Genomic DNA, 19223 nt, shown 5'->3' with positions numbered 1-19223 from the left:
GCAAGAGTGGAGCTTTATTTTCTCCTATCTCAAAGATGAAGGCTCCAAGTACTGTTTATCTGATGGTAATAGTTTGGGTGGCCTGCCTTGGGTGGATCTCATATGTTTAATTGCTGCCTGTTTGTTTCCTCTGTCTTACCTACTCTAGTCCATGACTCATATTCTGCCATCTTTAAGAATGTATCAATTCTTTAAATGCACGTGGCTGAATCGAGGAGAGAACAGGCTTCCAGAGCCAGGGAACACACGTGCATCCTATGCAGAAGTGGCATTTTTAAAAATGATGGTTACTCTGAGAACAATATTATTAAGTAATAATAGTATTGACATACTTTAGATTTTGCAGTTACAATGAGTCCTTCAGTAAAGACTAAAAGTTAAAACCTGTCTTGCACTCGAATGGGCAACAAAGTCGTATTTACAACTGGTGAACTCGGGATTCTAGAGGACTGAATGAAGGCTGTTGAGGGCTGAATTTCAATAATGGTCACGTAAAAAGTCAGCTGATTACAGGACAGGAGTTTTTTATCATCAGATCCGTTATGGCCAGCAACATGATGAAAGTGACTATTACCTGAAGAATATCTCATTTGGAAAACGCCTGTATCTCTTTAATTGTGCACACTTGTTTTCCTTTCCTCTCATCTCTTTCTTGTATCTAGCTCCTACTTCTGAGAACAAAAGGCTCTTCTTAAACTCTATAATACAATTCAGAAACTGAATTGTTTCCTTCTCTTTCATAGACAGCTCTATACTAGGTTTAATGTACAATAAAGTCAATTGGTCACAAACAACTGTAAAGTGTAATATATTCTTGCTTCTCTGCATTTAAAGGAAGCCACATAAACAACAAAAATGCACTGGATTTACAGTATGTTTAATGTAACTGTTTTCTCACAAGAAAAAAATCAAGACTGTATTTCCATTTTTTTTGTTCTTTGAGAGATTATTCAAAGCAATTCTTTAGAGGAGAATGGATTAAGAATGAATCTGAAAAGGTTTATATCTAACATCTCTGCATGTCATTTTAGGGATTTTTCTCTACAAAAAGTATAAAAATACAGTAAAACAAAACTACAGTCCTTATGTGTCTCTCGTTTAGTATCCTATTTCAGAAAATTCAACTATACAGAGGTGTATTTTTTTTAAACAGAACCTGTCAGAAAATGAAAAAACAGAACCTGAGGCTTTAGTATCTTGTCTTAACACTGCCATCTGTTGTTGGTGCTTCCAAGTGGCCTAAAGACACTGACTCATTTTACTGCGTAGACAAGACAACAATGCAGACGTAATTGAAGCCAACCATTCTTTGTTTGGAAGGAGAATGTACAGTATAGCTATATAAGAGTAACAAAAATAGCAAAGTACATAAGAGTTTGCAAGTTTAACATTCTGATTATTAGTGAATAATCAAACACTTGTATTAGAAGAATCAACTCAACCCTGAACTAAGAAAAAATGGTTCTGCTTTCATAATTAAAGCTGTTTAGTTGAGTATATAACAGTGGAATGCTTACAGTCATTATTTAAGTGCACTACTGTATTTTAAGAAGAAAAACAAGTTTTCCTATAGAAGAAAAATAAGTCTCCACTAGCCGATTTTGTTCCCAATTTAACTGGGAAAATATTTTTTTCTTGCTGAGCAGAAGCATGTTTTTCTAACATATGGGGGTTCCAGAGTAAATTCATTTTAGGCTAATTCTTCAGAACAACTTTCAAAACAGGCTGACTTTAAAAGCAGGTAATTGGATAAACTCTGATGAACACCTAACCATTAAAAGTTAGAAGGAACTCATAGTGACTGGAAAAATAGCCATGCCCTATGCACGACATAAAAGATCAGTCCAATTTCAAGGCCAGGGTTAGCACCATGCAAATCAAACCGTCTTTCTGTATATCAAAACTGATCTTATAGACAAGAATTTACATGTTTAGTAAATTAAAGTAGCACAATTAGTAGCAAATCAAAAACTACTGACAGAATAATTGAATCTGCTCTTTTGCTTAAATAAACATCTCAGCCAAACCATGTCCTGAGACAGTGAAATGTTCTTTCAGACAGGGTCAGCATCATCCTAGTTTGTGCATGCACGCACATCACCCAAGGTGCACCAGGCTCATAACAGTGGTGTAACCATGCTGCAGTCCATTGGCATCCGTTTCACTCAGCGTGTAGTTTTCTTTCACGATGCGGTCACAGCCAATCTCTCCATTTCCAAAGAAGCCAAAGAGTGGCACGCTGGGGAAAATCTTGTGAAAGGTGTCAGCCTCAACATTGTGCTCATTATTGTAGTGGTTATGTCCACGGGCCACGCAAGCAAACATAAAGCCAATGGTGTTTCTCTCTGGGATGCTAGCCGCTTTAAGCCGACGGATGGTGACTTCAGCTGCTTTGGGGCTGCTAACGTCCTGGTCCAGCAGCACAGAGGCACCCTGAATCCTGGAGCCACTCAAGGTGAGACCCACCACACCAAATGAACCTGGAGAACAGCTGTGCACACATGTCCACCCTCTTCACATACTGAACACTTATCATATTTAAATTTATGCAGAATGTTATCATCTTTAACCTACCAGTCTCTTTGCTGGGTGCAGGCCTTCTCCACATGACCACCAGCGATGAGCACATTACTGTGGGCCAGAGGCTCCAGCAGTTTGTTAAGAAACAGAGCAGCTCCAGATTTGTAGGCATGATAGCCAAACAACAGCACCACCTTCAGGTCAGGGTTTCCTATCAACCCTACAAACGAGAAAATACCAACTTTCAAAAATACTAGACATTGCTTCAAATATATAGATATTTATAAACATTTTGTGTGGAGCTTTCTTTTGTGTGCTAATTCTGGAGTATTTCATTTTTTCAGTTTTACCCCAAGAATGATTCAGAATCAGTATTTCTTTTTACCTTATATAAGATCAATATCTACAAAATATCCAGAATAACTGTAAATTAGCATTTGTACTTTAAGAGCTTTATGAACACATATCAGTGTTCAGTCTGTATATCTTTTTTGCTACATAAGATCACCTGCTTCCTCCAAAGAATCCTGGTTAAGGCTCTTTTTGCAGAAGTGAAATGGCCGGATCTGAACCCCCTCCATAGCAGGAAAGAGAAGGCTAAAGCCAGCTTCGCCCTCCATGAACTCCTTAGGGGAAGTACAGGGCAAGCCAGTGGGAGTCACTGCAAAAGAAAGAAATGATGAACTACCACCCTGAATATCTTTCACACAAGTAGTGACAAGACACAGCAAATAGGCATGGCTTTTATATGCATGCCTGGCTCTCAAGTTTATAAAACAACACTAGAAATCTGGCCTAGGTGTAAAAAATTCATTGTTAGATGTTTTAGCATGTTGCCTAAATAACTTTATATCATACTATAAAGAGCATAAGGAGGAAACCTGACACCAAAATCTTTTACTATTCCATTCCATTAAAACCATAATTTATAAAATTATATAAAATTATTTTTATTTTTTTACTTTTTTGTGAAAGTACAATATGAAAGACAAAATAATAGTCTTTAATTAAATACTGTTTACCTATTTTTCTATTCAAAGCTCAAACTTTCCAATCAAAGCAAATATTGCATTGAGAATTATTTTGGCAAAAACAATTCAGCAAAATGGTCAAACCACAAAGCAAGGGACTGGAGTGAGTAACTTACAAACAATTCCTGGGGTGACGATGCATAAAATGTCACAAGACTTGGGCAGCAAGCGCCTCAGTCTGTCCATAGCATCCAACTCATCCTCATCCTGACACTTCCTTGCTAAATTAACAGAATATAGGAGATATAATCAATAATCTTAAGCTTTATTATTACACACATATATACACACAAACACACTGATCAGCTATAACATTAAAACCACCTCCTTGTTTCATTGTCCATTTTATCAGCTTCATTTGCCGTTTATGTGCACGTGGTATACACAAACACACAGACAACATCTCACCTTTTTTGTGTCTGTAAGAACCATTATGTCCATTGAAATTTTCACTGTCTACCATTAACAGCGCTGTCTGGGGCAGCAGGTACACGGTCTGCAGATATAGGGAGACAATTAAAAATCAGGAATAATTAAACAAAGTTTAAGCATAGACTATGTGATACTATCACTTGATTTTCAGTAAAGCTGAAAAAAAAACATGTATAGAAGTGCTTCAAACACAAAGAGCAACAGTCAATCTGAACAAATGTACTCCGGTGCAGTAATGGTTCTATTTATGCTGTTAATGTTTGACTGACAATATAACATGAAAAGTAACAAGGGTGTTTAAGAAATTTAGCTGGAAGGGAACTGGCGCACATCATAAGGCAAACATACAAAATGATTTTAAAAATGTGTTTTCTTGTTATTGTTAAACTAAAGATGGCAGGTTTAACACAAGTGATGGTCCAAGGATTTTTTAAGTAAATGTCACTATTATGACTAGCAAGACCACAGACATACAAGAGCCATCTGACCTCCAAGCCTTCTTCCATAATTCCCAGAAGAATATGTTCCTCATATCGGGACGTGCCAAAAGCAGACAGCCAGCTCATTTTCTGCTGGGTTTTCAGGACTCTGCGTGCACAATTCCTCCATAACCTACTAACCCTGAAAATAATGAAATATTGATCGCATCACAAGCTGTTAACTTGTATTAAAATACTACTGGCATGCACTGGCTACTGTGAGTATACAAGAATGAATACTACTCCTTTTGTCACCAACTGGGTAATATGAATACATTTTACTGTAAATCCATGGCAAGGTATGTTTGTTAGCTTTGATGCGTAATATCACAGAAAATGCGTTATTCACGCACTGAAATAAACACGTTATTACTTTTACTTTCGATACCAGCTAGCCAAGCAGGTTAAACCCGCGTTAGACAGAGATAAATACTTCAGACTATCCAATGTTCAACCATAGTATTTTTTGGGTTAATTCAATTAAGAACCACGTACACCTCTTTTAACATTTTATGCACTACAGTGCGGTGGTTATGTCCTTTTAACACCTGCTATATAAGTTAAATACCCTAACAGCACACACGCGCGCGTTATTTATACTGTGACCGAGCAAATTAACGTTAACGTTAGTTACCAACACACACCAGATACACAAACAAAATGCATGCATGACGAATAAAATACCATGAACAACTTAACTGTGGGCAACATTTCCTACTATTATGTTAAGTGTGATTTTTCTGAGCGGTAGTCGGTTAGCTAGGTTAGCTAGCTAAGTAGCACTGATATCAACCCAATTGACCAGCTAATGCTAACGTAACGCTGTTTTAAAGATTTACCTCGCTATCCGGAGGAGAGCTTTAGTGGGTACGAAGGTCAGTATTCTCTCCACGACTTCAGCAACATTACTGAGAACGTATCCAGCTTTACTTTCAGCTAGAATGCTTGATGAAGCGCAGTCTTCCTCCATTTTTGGAGTACAACTGTTTAAGATGTGACGCCTTTGACAAAGGCGGAAACGGAAAGAGTGCCTGTCTATGTGTGTGGTTACGTAGCTCTTTGTGGTGACCGCAGTATGACAGAAAACATACAGTTCTGAACATTTAACACGGTATACCACGACTAGCTTTTATTTGAAAAAAAAAAAGCAAACTTTCATTTTGGTTCCTAAGGTGTAGGTGATGGCTCGGGAGTGGGCAGAGCATGTTTTACACAACAATATAAATCGAATGGAAATACATCTAGAGTGCATGGGGATCTACAAGGAGTTTTTGAAATAGACTGCTGGGTTTGACTGACCGAAATTCCACAGTTGATTTCAGTATGAGATAAACACAAATCTTATTTTCTTCTATATCCATCCATTATTCCTTATGTGAGATTTGACTATCTTGCCGTTATCATTATAATATATGGATGGGTAATATGACTATATGTTATTGTATTGTGAGAAATTACATCTCAATACACTTTTCTAATCATAGATAATATCATTATTAATAGAACACTGACCAACTGCATGTTTCAATAGCCTACTAAGATAGCACATGGTTTTGTTTAATTGGATTTACTGTAGCAATGTATGTAGAACAAAAAGCATTGCACTCTTTTTTTAAATGTGGCATTACTGTTCCAACTTATCAAAAAAAAAAAAAAATTCATGTTGTGTATTGTAAAAATGCCTTCAAGAGGGGAACCGTCACAGCCCTCTACGCCCTCATAGAGGGCATAAGATATTCTAAAAATAATATTTTAAAATTCAGCAGTTCTAGTTTTATCTGGGGCGGTGGGTAGCGCTGTCGCCTCACAGCAAGAAGGGCCTGGGTTCAATTCCCGGCCAGGTGACCAGGGTCGTTTCTGTGTGGAGTTTGCATGTTCTCCCCGTGTCTGCGTGGGTTTCCTCCAGGTACTCCGGTTTCCTCCCACAGTCCAAAAACATGCAGTCAGGCCAATTGGATGTGCTAAATTGCCCCTAGGTGTGAGTGTATGTGTGTGAATGTGTATGTCTGTCTGTCTGCCCTGCGATGGACTGGCGACCTGTCCAGGGTGTGTCCTGCCTTCCGCCCAATGACAGCTGGGATGGGCTCCAGCGCCCCACCGCGACCCAGAAGGATAAGCGGTTTAGATGATGGATAGTTTTATCTGACCATAATTTGACAATCAACATCTAAACAAATACGAAACAAATACATCCTTCAAACCTGCCTTTTCATTTTGTATTGGAATGGGAAGGGTTAAATTAAAGAAGCCCCTTTGTCTCCCCCTATCAGAATTGTCTGCTGTTGCTGGAAAGAACGTTGGTGATTGGTGGTCCAGCTATAAATTTACAGAGAGCCAAGCAATAGTAAATCAGTGAGAGACCAATTTCAAATAACAGCAAAATTGACCAATCATATCTTCCCTCTTTGGGCTTTGTTATCTTTAATTTTATGAAGTTCCACCTGCTGTGGGGACACAAAGCTAGTGAAAAAAGCTAGCCAGCTTGTTGGTTCATGATGGAAGTCGAGAGTAGTGTTACCAGGTGAGGAGGATATTGTTGCAAATTTATTATCCACACTGTTTTCAAGATTAACTTTAAATTAAAAAGTTGGAGTTATTCAGCAAAGGACGACCTACACCAGAGTTTAATGTGGTGCAAAAAAAAGGCTTTTGAGAGTCATTTTGACAGCAATCACACCACGATCGATACTCCTGGATGACAAGATCGACCAAGGAGCAAAATCTCTACAGCTGGGTCTGCTTCCTGTTTGGCACAGAGAGTGGGTTTTGGGCCAAAGATGGATTTTGTGATTTAGGAAGTTTATCCAAGTCAGCCCATTGCCGTCAGAATGCCTGAGTCAGAGGGCCGAGGTTTAAGAGTCACGGTTTACTACTGATGCCTTCAAATATCACTTTCAAATTTTTCCATATGGCCGACCCCTATTATCATGTATAAGATTACTCTGATGTCTAAGAGACTCAATATGCCTTAGTATACATCCATTTCATCACAGTTTAGGTATAGTAGTGAGTAGTACTCTTCCAACCACCTGAAGAAACACTTTATTTTATGTGAGCATGAAAAAGAAAATCTGTTTCATAATATCTAATTGAAAATCAAATTAAAAGTTATCCACATTCTGTTGAAAATGCCAGTTAAAACCCATGACCTACAATTTTTGTTTTTAAAAACAATCAGTAAAGCAGAACATATACATGCTGCAAGCAGATAAAACAAAAAACACATCAAATGTACTGATATTTATGTCTTACTTTATTTATAGTCACCTTAAAAGTCTCAGGCCAGTACAATCAGATGCAATCAATTGTAAACATAAATTTTGTAAACCTGAGGAAAGCTTGTCTGCATGGCCTACACAGTCTTCCTGAAGCTTCACATTAAGATTTCTGCATCTTAATGTCAACTTGTCCATTAGCAATATAATATAGGAATATAGGATAATTAGCAATATCCTTTTGAGCGCCTGATTATACTTAATTAGACATGCAATTATGTATTTAAGTGCTATTTTATTGTGTTCTGAAGTTGCAGATCACCTCATTTTGCTGACAAGCAGTCTTTATGGAAACACAGTAACACAACACTGAACATGACCCTGATGTTCAGTGAATTGGACCTGTGTTTGTGATGTTTTTCTTGTAGGCCAGGCTATTCCAAAGCAGCACTGGGCCACATAGAGCTGAAGATGAGGCCTAAGCTCCTCTGAGAGTGAAGGTTACCATGGATCATGGTACTCTGGGAAATGTTGTTAAAGTAGGACTGATATGATATTTAATTCATTGGGATAATATGTATGGCTGTCGATAAGATAAAGGCAATGCAGAAGCAAAGTAATTTTGGCAAAGTAATTTTGTTACTGTTATTACAGTAACAGTACACCACAGTGTATTCAACTGAAAAACATCCCATTTAAACTGTTTATGCAAGTGTGATCATTTTTACATCTCTCCAATTCACAAGCCATACATTGTAGTGATCTTGAACCCTTAGAAGACTAGATTTATTACTATCATTTTGCTGTACTTTTGAAATGTAATTACATAATGTACATTAGGTGTGGGCAATACGACAATATTTTATTGTTATCGTGATAAATTATGTCACAATATGCTTTTCTTAGCATATCGTGGATACCGTCAGTACTTAACACTGACTAAGTACATGTTTTATTACAAAGTGAGTATAATTATGCCTGTTTAATTGGATGTAATGCAGCACATTTTCTAGAACCATTAATAAAAATCATTGTAGTTGTAGATTTATTATTATTATAGTGTATTTTATGTGCAATATTACAGGTTCTTTATTGTCTCTTCAAACTTTTTAAATCTCAAAAAAACTAAATACTGTGATGCATATTGTGTATTATGAAAATGTCTTCAAGCATCATTTTTTTGCCATGTCACCCACCCTTAATGTATTAAATTATACAGTTATGTAATGAATTACATTTACATTCAAATTACATTCTGAATTGGCAGCTTCTAATCTGCACTTCTGAATTTTCTGTTTGTTTTGATGTCAAGATATGGCAAAAACATAAACGTAAACAAAATGTTCTCTTTGTAAAACAAGACTGTACGCACAACAATAACTTTTCATCTAATTCAAATCATATCTCCTCTTCTATTTACAAACACAAATGTGGTGTCAACTGAAATATTAGCAGCATTCACAATTATCTGCTTGTTTCAATGAGCTACAACTAAGAAATAATTGATATAAAATTATGCCATGCTTTTGTTATCGCCAGCGATAACAACAACATCTAAGGGTTAAAAATTGCACTACAACAACAGCACAATCTTTAACAGTGAAACTGAAATAACATCTTTGCTTGCCTTGAATGTCATTACACACATTCTTTTAGTGTTTGTGTCTACAGTGTGTCTGTAATCCTCCTTGATCTTGCACAGTGTTGGACACCATAATCACGCAGCGCAAAAAACTCCAGCATAAGGAACACAGTAGTAAATCTCAGTATATAGTCTACTCTAAATTTCAGTCTTCATTCAGCACTAAACTGAGTTCGTGTGAGAGTACTCGGTTTTTCTGAAGCTGTTGATAGAAGCGGTCTGCCCGATCAGAAAAGAGAAAAGAGAGAAACATAAGAATGGAGGAAGGGAAACAAATGAAGTGTGAGTGAGAGAGAGAGAGAGAGAGAGAGAGAGAGAGAGAAAGAAAGGTGTTAATAAATGCATTGACATGACCTGATATCTGAACACATCAGAAACTTCAAAGTAGGGCTTTCGCTATCGACAGCTCTACTTAATCATGGACAACTGAAGATAGCAGCAGACATTCAAGTGAAATATTCTTTAGTCTGTGTGTTGCAGTTCTGCAGTTGAAATAATAATGCCTAACTCTGAAAATGTGTTGCCTGCTGAGCTGGCAAATAGGCTAACTTGCTCCTCCAGTAATATTCAGAGTTAGGCTTCATTACAATTTACAATAATTTTTAAAATTCATATTCACTTTTTACTTTATGGACATGCAATTTTTTAATTTACATAACTAAATTAATTTTGTGAGAAGTTGCTGGTAATGGTTCCCTCTTTTTCAATGATGCACACAAAAATTAGTGCTACTATTTCAAACCGTTGATAAAGTAAGTGCAATTTTAATAAATTAATCAGTTTTAATCATGTAATTGTGACAGCCCTACTTCAGAAGTTATTTTATCTATGGTCCTTTCTTTCCTACAGCACTTGCAGCAAACATCAATTAAGTTTACAGTATAAACTCTATGATATTAAGATAGGTGGACACAAACTGTCAGAGCAGAAAATGGAATATAAGGTGGTGAGAAGAGCTTTTCTGGATTTTATTCAAGCTTCTCAGCAATAAATTAAGGACATAAGAAAGAACTAAGACAAGCTAAAAGAGATTGAGCAAGTGGGGAGCTTACACAGATGGAAGCAAGTTTTTTTTATTATTTTACAGAAAGCAAAATAACTCAAAGTTCTGTACAACAGATGGGACATCAGAGCTGGTGCTCCATCCCCACTGAGGAAGGTGTGATGGAGGAAAGCAGCGCCAGAAAGTAGGAAAGGGACAGAAATGGTGAAGAGCAGGTGCCACTCAGCCAGCGCCAGGGGCCACAGATGAGATGAAAACAATTTATCTATGTGGATGACAGTGGGAGAAAGAGAATGTGATGGAGGACAAAAAAACAAGCAAGCAAGGAAGAAAGTACGTAGCATGCACGTGTGTGACAGTAAAACGTTATTTGCACCTTCAAACAGCTAATGCAAATATAGATATATATAAATTATATATTACATTTCCTAGAAAGTAACTACATTAATTAGACCTACATTCATACTGCAGTGCAGAAGTCAATGGCATGACACTTTCACATTCAAACTTTATGCAACTTTGATTAAGAAATGAACTAAAACAGAACGTTATACTGTGTTAGTGGGAGATGGACAGAATCCGATCAATGGAGCGCAATAAGACAAGAAGAGTAAGTACACACATATACACACACACACACACACACTCATAAGGTGGTGATATTTACATGGAGGTCATGTCGTTGAGGGCATGGTCCAGCTCCTCACTGATGGCTTTGTACTTGAGTTTCTGAGCATACAACTCATCTACAATAGCCAATCAAGAGAGAGCAGCATGTGGGGGAGTGATGGAAATCATGATATGGTAGTGCAGGAGAGAGACATGGATGAAATGAGGGGACACACAAAGAAAGGAAAACAAAGAGATGAATTGAAACAGAAAAAACTTGAAGCAGAAATGAAAAGGAAAAAATAAACAGCCTTATAGAAATGTTTAAAAGCCATGGCTGTGTCATTGTCTTTACAATGGCATATCAAATTAAGTACAGAAGTGAACTACAATGCTGCTGTATACCATTCCATTTCATTTAAAACCCTCTGCAATGTCTACTAAGCTAATGAAATGCTAAATTAAGAACAGACCATGATTATGGGAGTATGAAGAATATGAATAAGGCAATGACAACATGTGTTCAATGCTGCATTATACTGGAATATTCTGGATGTTTATCCATTTTGAAGTGAGTAATGAAATGTGTGGTTTTCTGAAATAAAATAATAACTTAGCCTGTGTCAAAAGCATTACAAGCGAGAGATATGTGGAAAAAGACGTACCCTCAAGATCATCAATAGTCTTCTCAAGCTTGGCAACTGTTCTCTCAGCGAACTCAGCACGAGTCTCAGCCTGTGGCACAGAAAGGTATATGAATTTACAACTATGTATTACTAATGTCAGATCACATCAGAATAGGCCTTCAAAGTGTGCAAAGAGGATGACCATAATGAAGACTGCAATCTCTAATGACTGCAATGAAAAAGGGAACTACACAGAAGACTTTCCGAGTGAACTTCATGTAAAGAGCAAATCAACAATGTTATTGGCTTTGTTGCCTGTTGCATATAAAAAGATCTGGTGCACCTCCTTTGATGTTTATGATGACACAATCACATGTCAGAGACTATGAGTAAACACACCTCCTTCAGCTTATCTGTCAGGACCTTGATCTCCTCCTCATATTTGTCCTCCTTTAGGGAGTACTGTGGACAGAAACAACCAGATGGAGGGAGTAAGAGGATTGTCTACTGTCGACTCACAATAACACACAAACATGCATTCTAAAACACACACATACACACACACACGCACACATACACACACACACACACACACACACACACACATCAACTACAAACACTCAGTCCTTCTACCGCACACATAGCCTTACCTTCTCAGCCTGGGCCTCCAGAGACTTCAGGAGGTTGGTAACTGTCTTCAACTCTTCCTCCAGCTCAGAGCACTTACTGGTGTACACAGAAGGGTGGAAATAAGAGAGAAAAGGAAAGAATAAAAACACACACATTGAGCTGCATCATTCTGAATGCTACCCTATCAGTTACAAATAAAAGTCCTGACCGCAGCTTCTACCTTTATTAGTGTCGCTGTTATATTAAAATCTTAAAACTCCATTTTTCTTCTATTTTTACACATCTGTTAGTGTTTGACAACACAAGCTTCCCTTTACATTGTGACGTCTTATAACGAATAGACCAACAACAATGGTCAAAAATAACTTCTTTGTTGAACAAAATCTTGTTACTTTATTGTACAGTATGTTAAGAAACATTATTCTTTCTCCTATAAAGTTTCCATTTCAGATAGATGAGAAGTTAAGCAATACGTTTACACTGTAATGCTTAAAACACATGCCCTGCTGGTGGCAGTTCTTATTACATGTTACTTGTGGTTTATTAGACTACAGAAATCTTGTGGTACGTTTATGAACATCTTACCCCTCATTAAGCTCAGCACGCTCCTCTGTGCGCTCCAACTCACCCTCAACAATCACCAGCTTACGTGCTACCTGCACACATATGCACAATCACAAGGGCAAAGGAATAAATTACATAGTCAGCCAAAAAAGTAGTCAAAAACCAGAAGTTAAAAAATGTGTGGGGTGGGTTGGGTGAATTAGCTCACCTCCTCATATTTGCGGTCAGCCTCCTCAGCAATGTGCTTGGCCTCCTTCAGCTGGATCTCCTGCAGCTCCATCTTCTCCTCATCCTTGAGGGCCCTGTTCTCAATGACCTTCATGCCTCTGAGAGACAGAGAAACATACAACAATGCCATCGCTTTGTTCCACGGTATGAGAAACAGAACTCATTTGACACATACAGTACAAATCTTTATACAATACACACCTCTCACTCTCATCAGCAGCCTTCTCAGCCTCCTCCAGCTTCTGCAGAGCAGTGGCCAGACGCTCCTGGGCACGATCCAACTCCTCCTCAACCAGCTGGATACGTCTATTCAGGGAAGCCACGTCACCCTCAGCCTGAACACAGAACATCAGATTTGAATCAGTTCAAACATTATCTCTCTCTCTCTCTCTCTTTCTCATACACTTACACATAACTAGACAAGTCACTAAAGGTTAGGCCTATGCTAAACAATGGGATGATTTTTTATAAATGGGCGAGACACCTGTGGGCGTGCTTTTTTTTTATTTATCTGAAGATTCAGTTTATTGGGCCACGTATTACCAACAAACTATGAAAGGTAACGAGCAGCTATGTGTCGTTTTGACCATTTGTGTCAGCCCATAATAAATACGAGAGAATAACAATTTTTGCCATTAAACCCCACCACGGCCACTAAAAGGTATTCTGAATTCAAGGTGGCCTATAATATGCTACAATTTCCATTGGAATGAAACAGAATACTAAAACGAACTTAAACAGGTATAGGGAGCTGGCTACCGCGATTCGCCGCCACACTGCATTCTATGAAACGTGGAATATATGTTAGGCTACATATAGCAAGAACTATATCAACTGCCAGTCTACAATGTGGCCACTGTGAATTTAAGGATAAAATTTGTGTCATTATCTGTACTGTATTCTCGGTGAGATTCGCTGCTAACACGCTTGACAGCTAGTCCACTAATGGACTTAACGACATGAGCTCAGGCTTAACCGATTCTCTCGCCGCCCGCTCAACGATGAGCTCCTCTTGCAGTCTGGCGGTCCGGTTTTCGGCGTCGTCCGTCAGTTCTTGCAAAGATTTGATTTTCTTTTTGACCGCTTCAAGATACGTCGCCCCTGCCATCCCAGAAAGCGGGTCGATTCGGACGGATATTCGGCGGATGGCTCGTCCAATCGTGTACCAACGCCTCACTGGAAGATGCTGCCTCTAATGAGGTGCACCAGATACCGGAAGTTATTTTTTCCCCCACTCGTATTCCGGCCAGCTGTCAGTAAGCAGAAACTGCAGGAGTTTGTCGGAATACAGGCGTGAAAATATAATGCGCCTGTACTATTGTTCGTTTGCCCAGATAATGATTGTACGTATATGGACTGTTTTAGACAGAATTGCTTTTTAAAAGTTTGGCATTAATATTAAGAGGGATCAATTAAACAAATATTTTAACACTATATAAATACGCTTGCTAGGTTATATAAAAATCACAGTTCACTTTTAGGACAGCAGAATGAGGTTTGACACGACTAAGCTATATATTACATTATGTAATGCAAAGTTATTCAATACTCTCTAATTTGAAATGTACAGAAATGTTTTATAATGGTTTGCTCCATGCGTCCATACGGCAATAACCAATTTATGAGGTCGCAGCGCCATCTAGTGGTTCAGTGGACATGTTGCTTTAATGTAGTCAAGCTTAGGTTCATACATGATCATGAACATTGCAATATTGCCGCACATAAAATATTAAAACAATCATATTTGTACGACGAATAGTTGTTTGTGTTTTTAAATTGGAATTCAAGCTGAAGATAGATGAATTACTGATACTGTGACTAGTTATTTAAGTTATTTGGGGCCTACTGGGTTATGTCACTCTGTGCTGAACAATGCGCTGAAGCAGTCTAAAGCAACTGTATCCGGAGAATCAGAGATGAAATTCTACACGTACACACATTTAAAGCTCATGGCTTATAGTAGGGGCCACAGTCGACCCCACGAAGACCCGATACCTTATAAAGCGCTGTGCTAAATTTAACACCTAACAGAACTGCACATATAGCAGTATAGTTTTTCCTGTTGCATCTTGCTATCCATATACAAATGTGGGCCTATCGACTATCATTTGGGATATTACATTATTCAAAGAAAAAAACAGGCTAATTTACATAGGTGTGTGGTGGGACTGTCTGAACTGTTGTTTTTTGTGGGTAAAATAAAGTCATGTAACCGATAATTCGTCAGAAGTGTGTGTTGGTAGGGCATGTGGTGAAACTTTCCCTTATGGCGTTCATAACTTCAGACACATCAAAGTGCCTGTAAACAAATGCCTTAACTTACATCGGTGGCTTTCTTCTCAGCCAATTCCAGTTTCTCCTGAGCATCCTTCAGAGCCTCAGAGTATTTGTCCAACTCGTCCTCAGTTGCCTTCAGTTTCTTCTGCAGTGCGACCAGGTCGTCCTCCAGCTGAGGGGTGCGTTCACAAAGGGCGCACAAACAGAAAGAGAAAAACACATGGCGCTCAGAAAAGCTTGCAGCCGCTCTAAGGACAGTGTAAAGTTCATTTTAACATGGTGACCATCGACACACATAATTACACCTTCCCTTAATTTCTATATCCAAGTCGATGCGTGACATCATACATTCTCTGTATGACGCGTGCCGGTGTTCAGTTACTTTTGCCGCGTTCTGTCTGCTAATATTAGCCTACATTAGACATTACAGTCCAACTCTCTCTAAAATAACTGCCAGCTATGAAATTCAGCAAGAACTAGCGAGTGCGTCAGTTACAACATAAACTGCACTTCACAAAAAATGAAGAAATGCCATATGCAAGCAGAATAGTTCTTCCAGAAACATGCACATCCAAAAGTTTGACACATTTTCTCATAGGCTAGTTGCAGTTTTGCACAGTTTTGTTTCTTTAACGCAAGCTTCAATCGCTCATCTCTATGTGAGTTGTTCGATGCTATGTGCACCGCTATCTGTAAGAATGCCCTGGTGATGCCGACCTGCTTGCTTCTGTCCTCTGATGCCTTCTTATCTCCCTCGGCCTGCTCTGCTCTGTCCAAGGCATTCTCCTTGTCGAGCTTGAGCATCTGCATCTTCTTCTTAATGGCATCCATGGCTGGTTATTGTTCAGGCGGCTGCTCTGAATGACACAGGGGGGGTAAACTGGTTGGAGAGAGGCAAAGAGGATGTGTGTGTGCCGAGCTGAACGCTGAGCTGGAGTGCGAGCCCACTCTCGCCCGGGAGCTGTCAAATATGTGCCTTCGCACAGGGCTACCAAGTTCCCGACGGACACCCAATACTTTTTTGGGCACGGCTCCTGTAGGTTTCTGATTTTTTTTAAGGAGCAGTTTAGCGATTCGCTGCGCAGAGACATTTGACCGTTCATATGGCTATATATGGGATATGCGGGCCAAGACGCACCCCTTACCCCAAGACGCCCTGCTCCTATTTCTACCTCCCCTACACCCCCACCCTCCAGCCCACAAAACCTCGGAAGGAGAACGTATAGGCCAAACGTGGAGAAGTGCGTTAAATTCACATGGGCACGACTTATAATTGCTCATCATTACTCAGTTATTGTGATAGCTTTACAATTACATCGACACACGTCATTAACCTTTTCAAGTAGGCTAAGCTTTTAACTCGTACCTCAAATCTTAAACTAAAAAGTACATGAAAAATGTGGAATTGGATATAACATCTTTAATCTGTAAGATATATTTGAAATTATCTCTGGAATGATCTCTTACGTGTCTTATAAAAAAAACTCTACAGGCTATGTGATATGTTTTAATTACCGTTGATCTATGTGAGTGTATATGGTTTAATTGTTAGAGGTTTATTTACATCTGTGTTATAATTTGATAGGAGTTCCCTTCAGTTTACTGAACCAGTGTGATTCCCCGGTTGGCAGAGGTTTTCAGATGTTTCATTCAGACTGACCGCCGGCTTGTAAGCGATTATAATGCGCTTGTTAACATAATTGTTCTCCGGAGTGGTGTTACAGGCTAATCATCACCGCATGAAGAGGCGATACAGAGCAGCCATGTCAGAAAGGGATGTAAGTAAGCCCCTTGGGCATTGTTCACAATCTGAAACGCATTAGACATGGCTGCTCCTTCGCAGCTCTGTGTCACCACTCTCGTCGGGTTTGCACCAGGCCTTCATTAACGGCTTAACTTCAGCAGCCCGCAGTTGGGGAAGCCGGCCACGGAATGTGGTTCAGCTGGCCGCCAGATCACACACAGCGCTGCCCCGCTTGGTCAGGCTTATTACACCACTGCCACCATTCCAGTCAGGCTGGACTCAACAAGCTACAAAACCTGTTAATTAGACACAAGCTGGAGATTTAATGTGCACACGACTGCATGACGAAGTCCTAAATGGCTCGGCCAGTTGGGTACGCAGCTAAAAATTAGGATGGCTCGTGTATTGCCACTGAAAACGTATCAGAGCGGGAACTCGAGGGAGCTTTTCAGTTTCTCTCTCCATGTTGTCGGAGATCAACCAAAACAACAGCTGTAAAGGGTGAAAAGCCGAGAGAAAGTGACTTTAAATATATTTCGTCGATCCTTCTGCTCGCTTGTGTTCAATCAGGTTCTTACGTTACTTTACGGAGTTATTTTTGGTCGCGCTTCCTTGGAGCAACACCTGCCTCCCTCTCTCTTCGTAGCAAGACCATCAGCACTTACAAGCACTGGATCATGCGCTTGTTTCAAAATGCAGTTTGACCCACAGAAATTACCAGTTGTAGCAATAACGTAATAACGTATTTAGTTGAAGTTATATAGCGTTTTGCATTGTCTAGAAGTGTTCAAAATGACAGCATTTTACACATTTGAGTGAACTTATCCATTTATAACATTAATATTCATTTATTAACATTAACTTATAACATGCACTCTGTAGGAGTGAAAGGTCTTGGCACAGTGGTATTAATGTTTGTTTCTGTTGCTCTAGTGCTGAAAGATTTCAGTCTTTTGTCATGACTGGACTAGACTGCCCCAAATCACCCACAAACAGTGCAAGTGGGCACACAGCTTGCAAAATCCTAACATGAAATCTTGCCAACACTGGAGAAACCCCTCTGCTTGTATCTGGCACTTCGACCTGATAAATGCCATTGGACTAAGCTCAGCTTTCCCTGAATGTTACAGAGCTTTAACTGCCATTGTTGGCATACCCCAGGGTCATGTTGACAGTCTAGCGATTTAACAACACTAGCACTACCAGGGCACTGGTCACAACGGAGTCAGAATATGGAGAACAGCTAGATGACAGCCTTCGATTAAGTTGTATTGTGTCAGGGTACCAAAGAGAATTTATTGTGTGCATCACAGAATTTGCATTTACGTGTGTAGCTGAAATGTCCTGACACTCAAACAGAATGATTTTATATCATACTGACTACATTCAGAACATGTAGGTACACACTGAATGTTACAAGAATTAAAGGCAATCAGCAGACGTATGTATGTGTTGTTCAAGCCGTACAGAACTTGTGAGGAGATATTAAGATGTGTGCTGTTGTCACCGCTTAGTAAGTTCTCTTCATGTTAATAACCAGTATGATAAAGAGGCATAATAAATGCATACTCATTATACCATTACACCACCTCCACCAGCCTGGACTCCTGGACTGTTGATGCAAGTCAGGTGGGTCCATGGATTCATGCTGCTGGCATCAAATTCTGACCCCATCTTCTTTGTGCCTCAGCAGAAGTCAAGATTCATTAGACCAGGCTGCATTTTTTTAGTCTTCAGCTGTCTAAGTTTAGTGAGCCTGTGCCCACTGAACCTCAGCTTTCTGTTCTTCGCTGATAGAGGCAAAGCCAATGTGGTTTTCTGCTGTTGTAGCCCATCCAACTCAAGGTTTGATGTGTTCTGGGATGCTTTTCTGCATACTATAGTTTTACAGAGTGGTTATCTGAGTTACTGTAGCCTTTCTGTCAGCTTGACTTAGTCTGGCCATTCTCTGTCGACCTTGCTCATCAGCAAGGTGTTTCAGTCCAAAAGAACTGCTGCTCATTGGATGTTTTTCCATTTTTCCCTAATTCTGATGGTTGATGTGAACAGTACCTAAGGTGCTAGCCTGTATCTGCATGATTTAAGGCATTCCAAAGGCAATGCCATATGATTGGCTGATTAGATAACTTCATGGATGCGTAGGTGTTTATATAGGTGCTACTCTTATCGTTTTCGGCATTTGTTTGGTCAAAACACTAAAGCTCAAAAATGAAAGGTGTGAGC

At 39.3% G+C, this 19223-nt stretch overlaps 2 protein-coding genes across 3 annotated transcripts; both read right to left on the bottom strand.

The window, feature by feature from the left end:
• Window positions 1–856: 856 nt before the first annotated feature.
• Window positions 857–5461, bottom strand: fbxo22 (F-box protein 22). 2 transcript variants are annotated; one of them, XM_036587004.1, is made up of 7 exons: window positions 5302–5461; window positions 4472–4604; window positions 3960–4047; window positions 3668–3772; window positions 3029–3181; window positions 2575–2740; window positions 857–2491 (listed from the first exon to the last, which is right to left on the bottom strand). In XM_036587004.1, exons 1-7 carry the CDS (start codon window positions 5430–5432, stop codon window positions 2098–2100), a joined length of 1170 nt encoding a protein of 389 aa, XP_036442897.1. In that variant the 5' UTR covers window positions 5433–5461; the 3' UTR covers window positions 857–2097. The 2 variants fall into 2 exon arrangements, with proteins under 2 accessions (XP_036442897.1, XP_036442898.1); XM_036587005.1 differs by lacking the exon at window positions 5302–5461 and adding an exon at window positions 5162–5262.
• Window positions 5462–10272: 4811 nt separating this feature from the next.
• On the bottom strand, window positions 10273–16270 carry tpma (alpha-tropomyosin). Its single transcript, XM_036586321.1, has 10 exons — window positions 15974–16270; window positions 15303–15428; window positions 13181–13314; window positions 12960–13077; window positions 12773–12843; window positions 12208–12283; window positions 11957–12019; window positions 11597–11666; window positions 10990–11068; window positions 10273–10587 (listed from the first exon to the last, which is right to left on the bottom strand). The coding sequence occupies exons 1-10, from the start codon at window positions 16085–16087 to the stop codon at window positions 10584–10586; spliced, it is 855 nt and encodes a 284-aa protein (XP_036442214.1). The 5' UTR covers window positions 16088–16270; the 3' UTR covers window positions 10273–10583.
• Between the last annotated feature and the right edge of the window lie 2953 nt (window positions 16271–19223).

The sequence above is a fragment of the Colossoma macropomum genome, unplaced genomic scaffold (assembly GCF_904425465.1).
Source record: "Colossoma macropomum unplaced genomic scaffold, Colossoma_macropomum, whole genome shotgun sequence".
Classification (NCBI taxonomy): domain Eukaryota; kingdom Metazoa; phylum Chordata; class Actinopteri; order Characiformes; family Serrasalmidae; genus Colossoma; species Colossoma macropomum.
This window is presented reverse-complemented; position numbering and strand designations above follow the sequence as displayed.

Coding starts and splice junctions, on each gene's coding strand:
- fbxo22 (XM_036587004.1), bottom strand. CDS start 5,432: ATGGAGGAAGACTGCGCTTCATCAAGCATTCTAGCTGAAAGTAAAGCT. Junction 4,048..4,471: donor TTATGGAAGAAGGCTTGGAG/GTCAGATGGCTC, acceptor CTATATCTGCAG/ACCGTGTACCTGCTGCCCCA. Junction 3,773..3,959: donor TTCTTACAGACACAAAAAAG/GTGAGATGTTGT, acceptor CTGTTAATTTAG/CAAGGAAGTGTCAGGATGAG.
- tpma (XM_036586321.1), bottom strand. CDS start 16,087: ATGGATGCCATTAAGAAGAAGATGCAGATGCTCAAGCTCGACAAGGAG. Junction 13,078..13,180: donor GCTGCTGATGAGAGTGAGAG/GTGTGTATTGTA, acceptor TCTGTCTCTCAG/AGGCATGAAGGTCATTGAGA. Junction 12,844..12,959: donor CTGACCGCAAATATGAGGAG/GTGAGCTAATTC, acceptor ATATGTGTGCAG/GTAGCACGTAAGCTGGTGAT.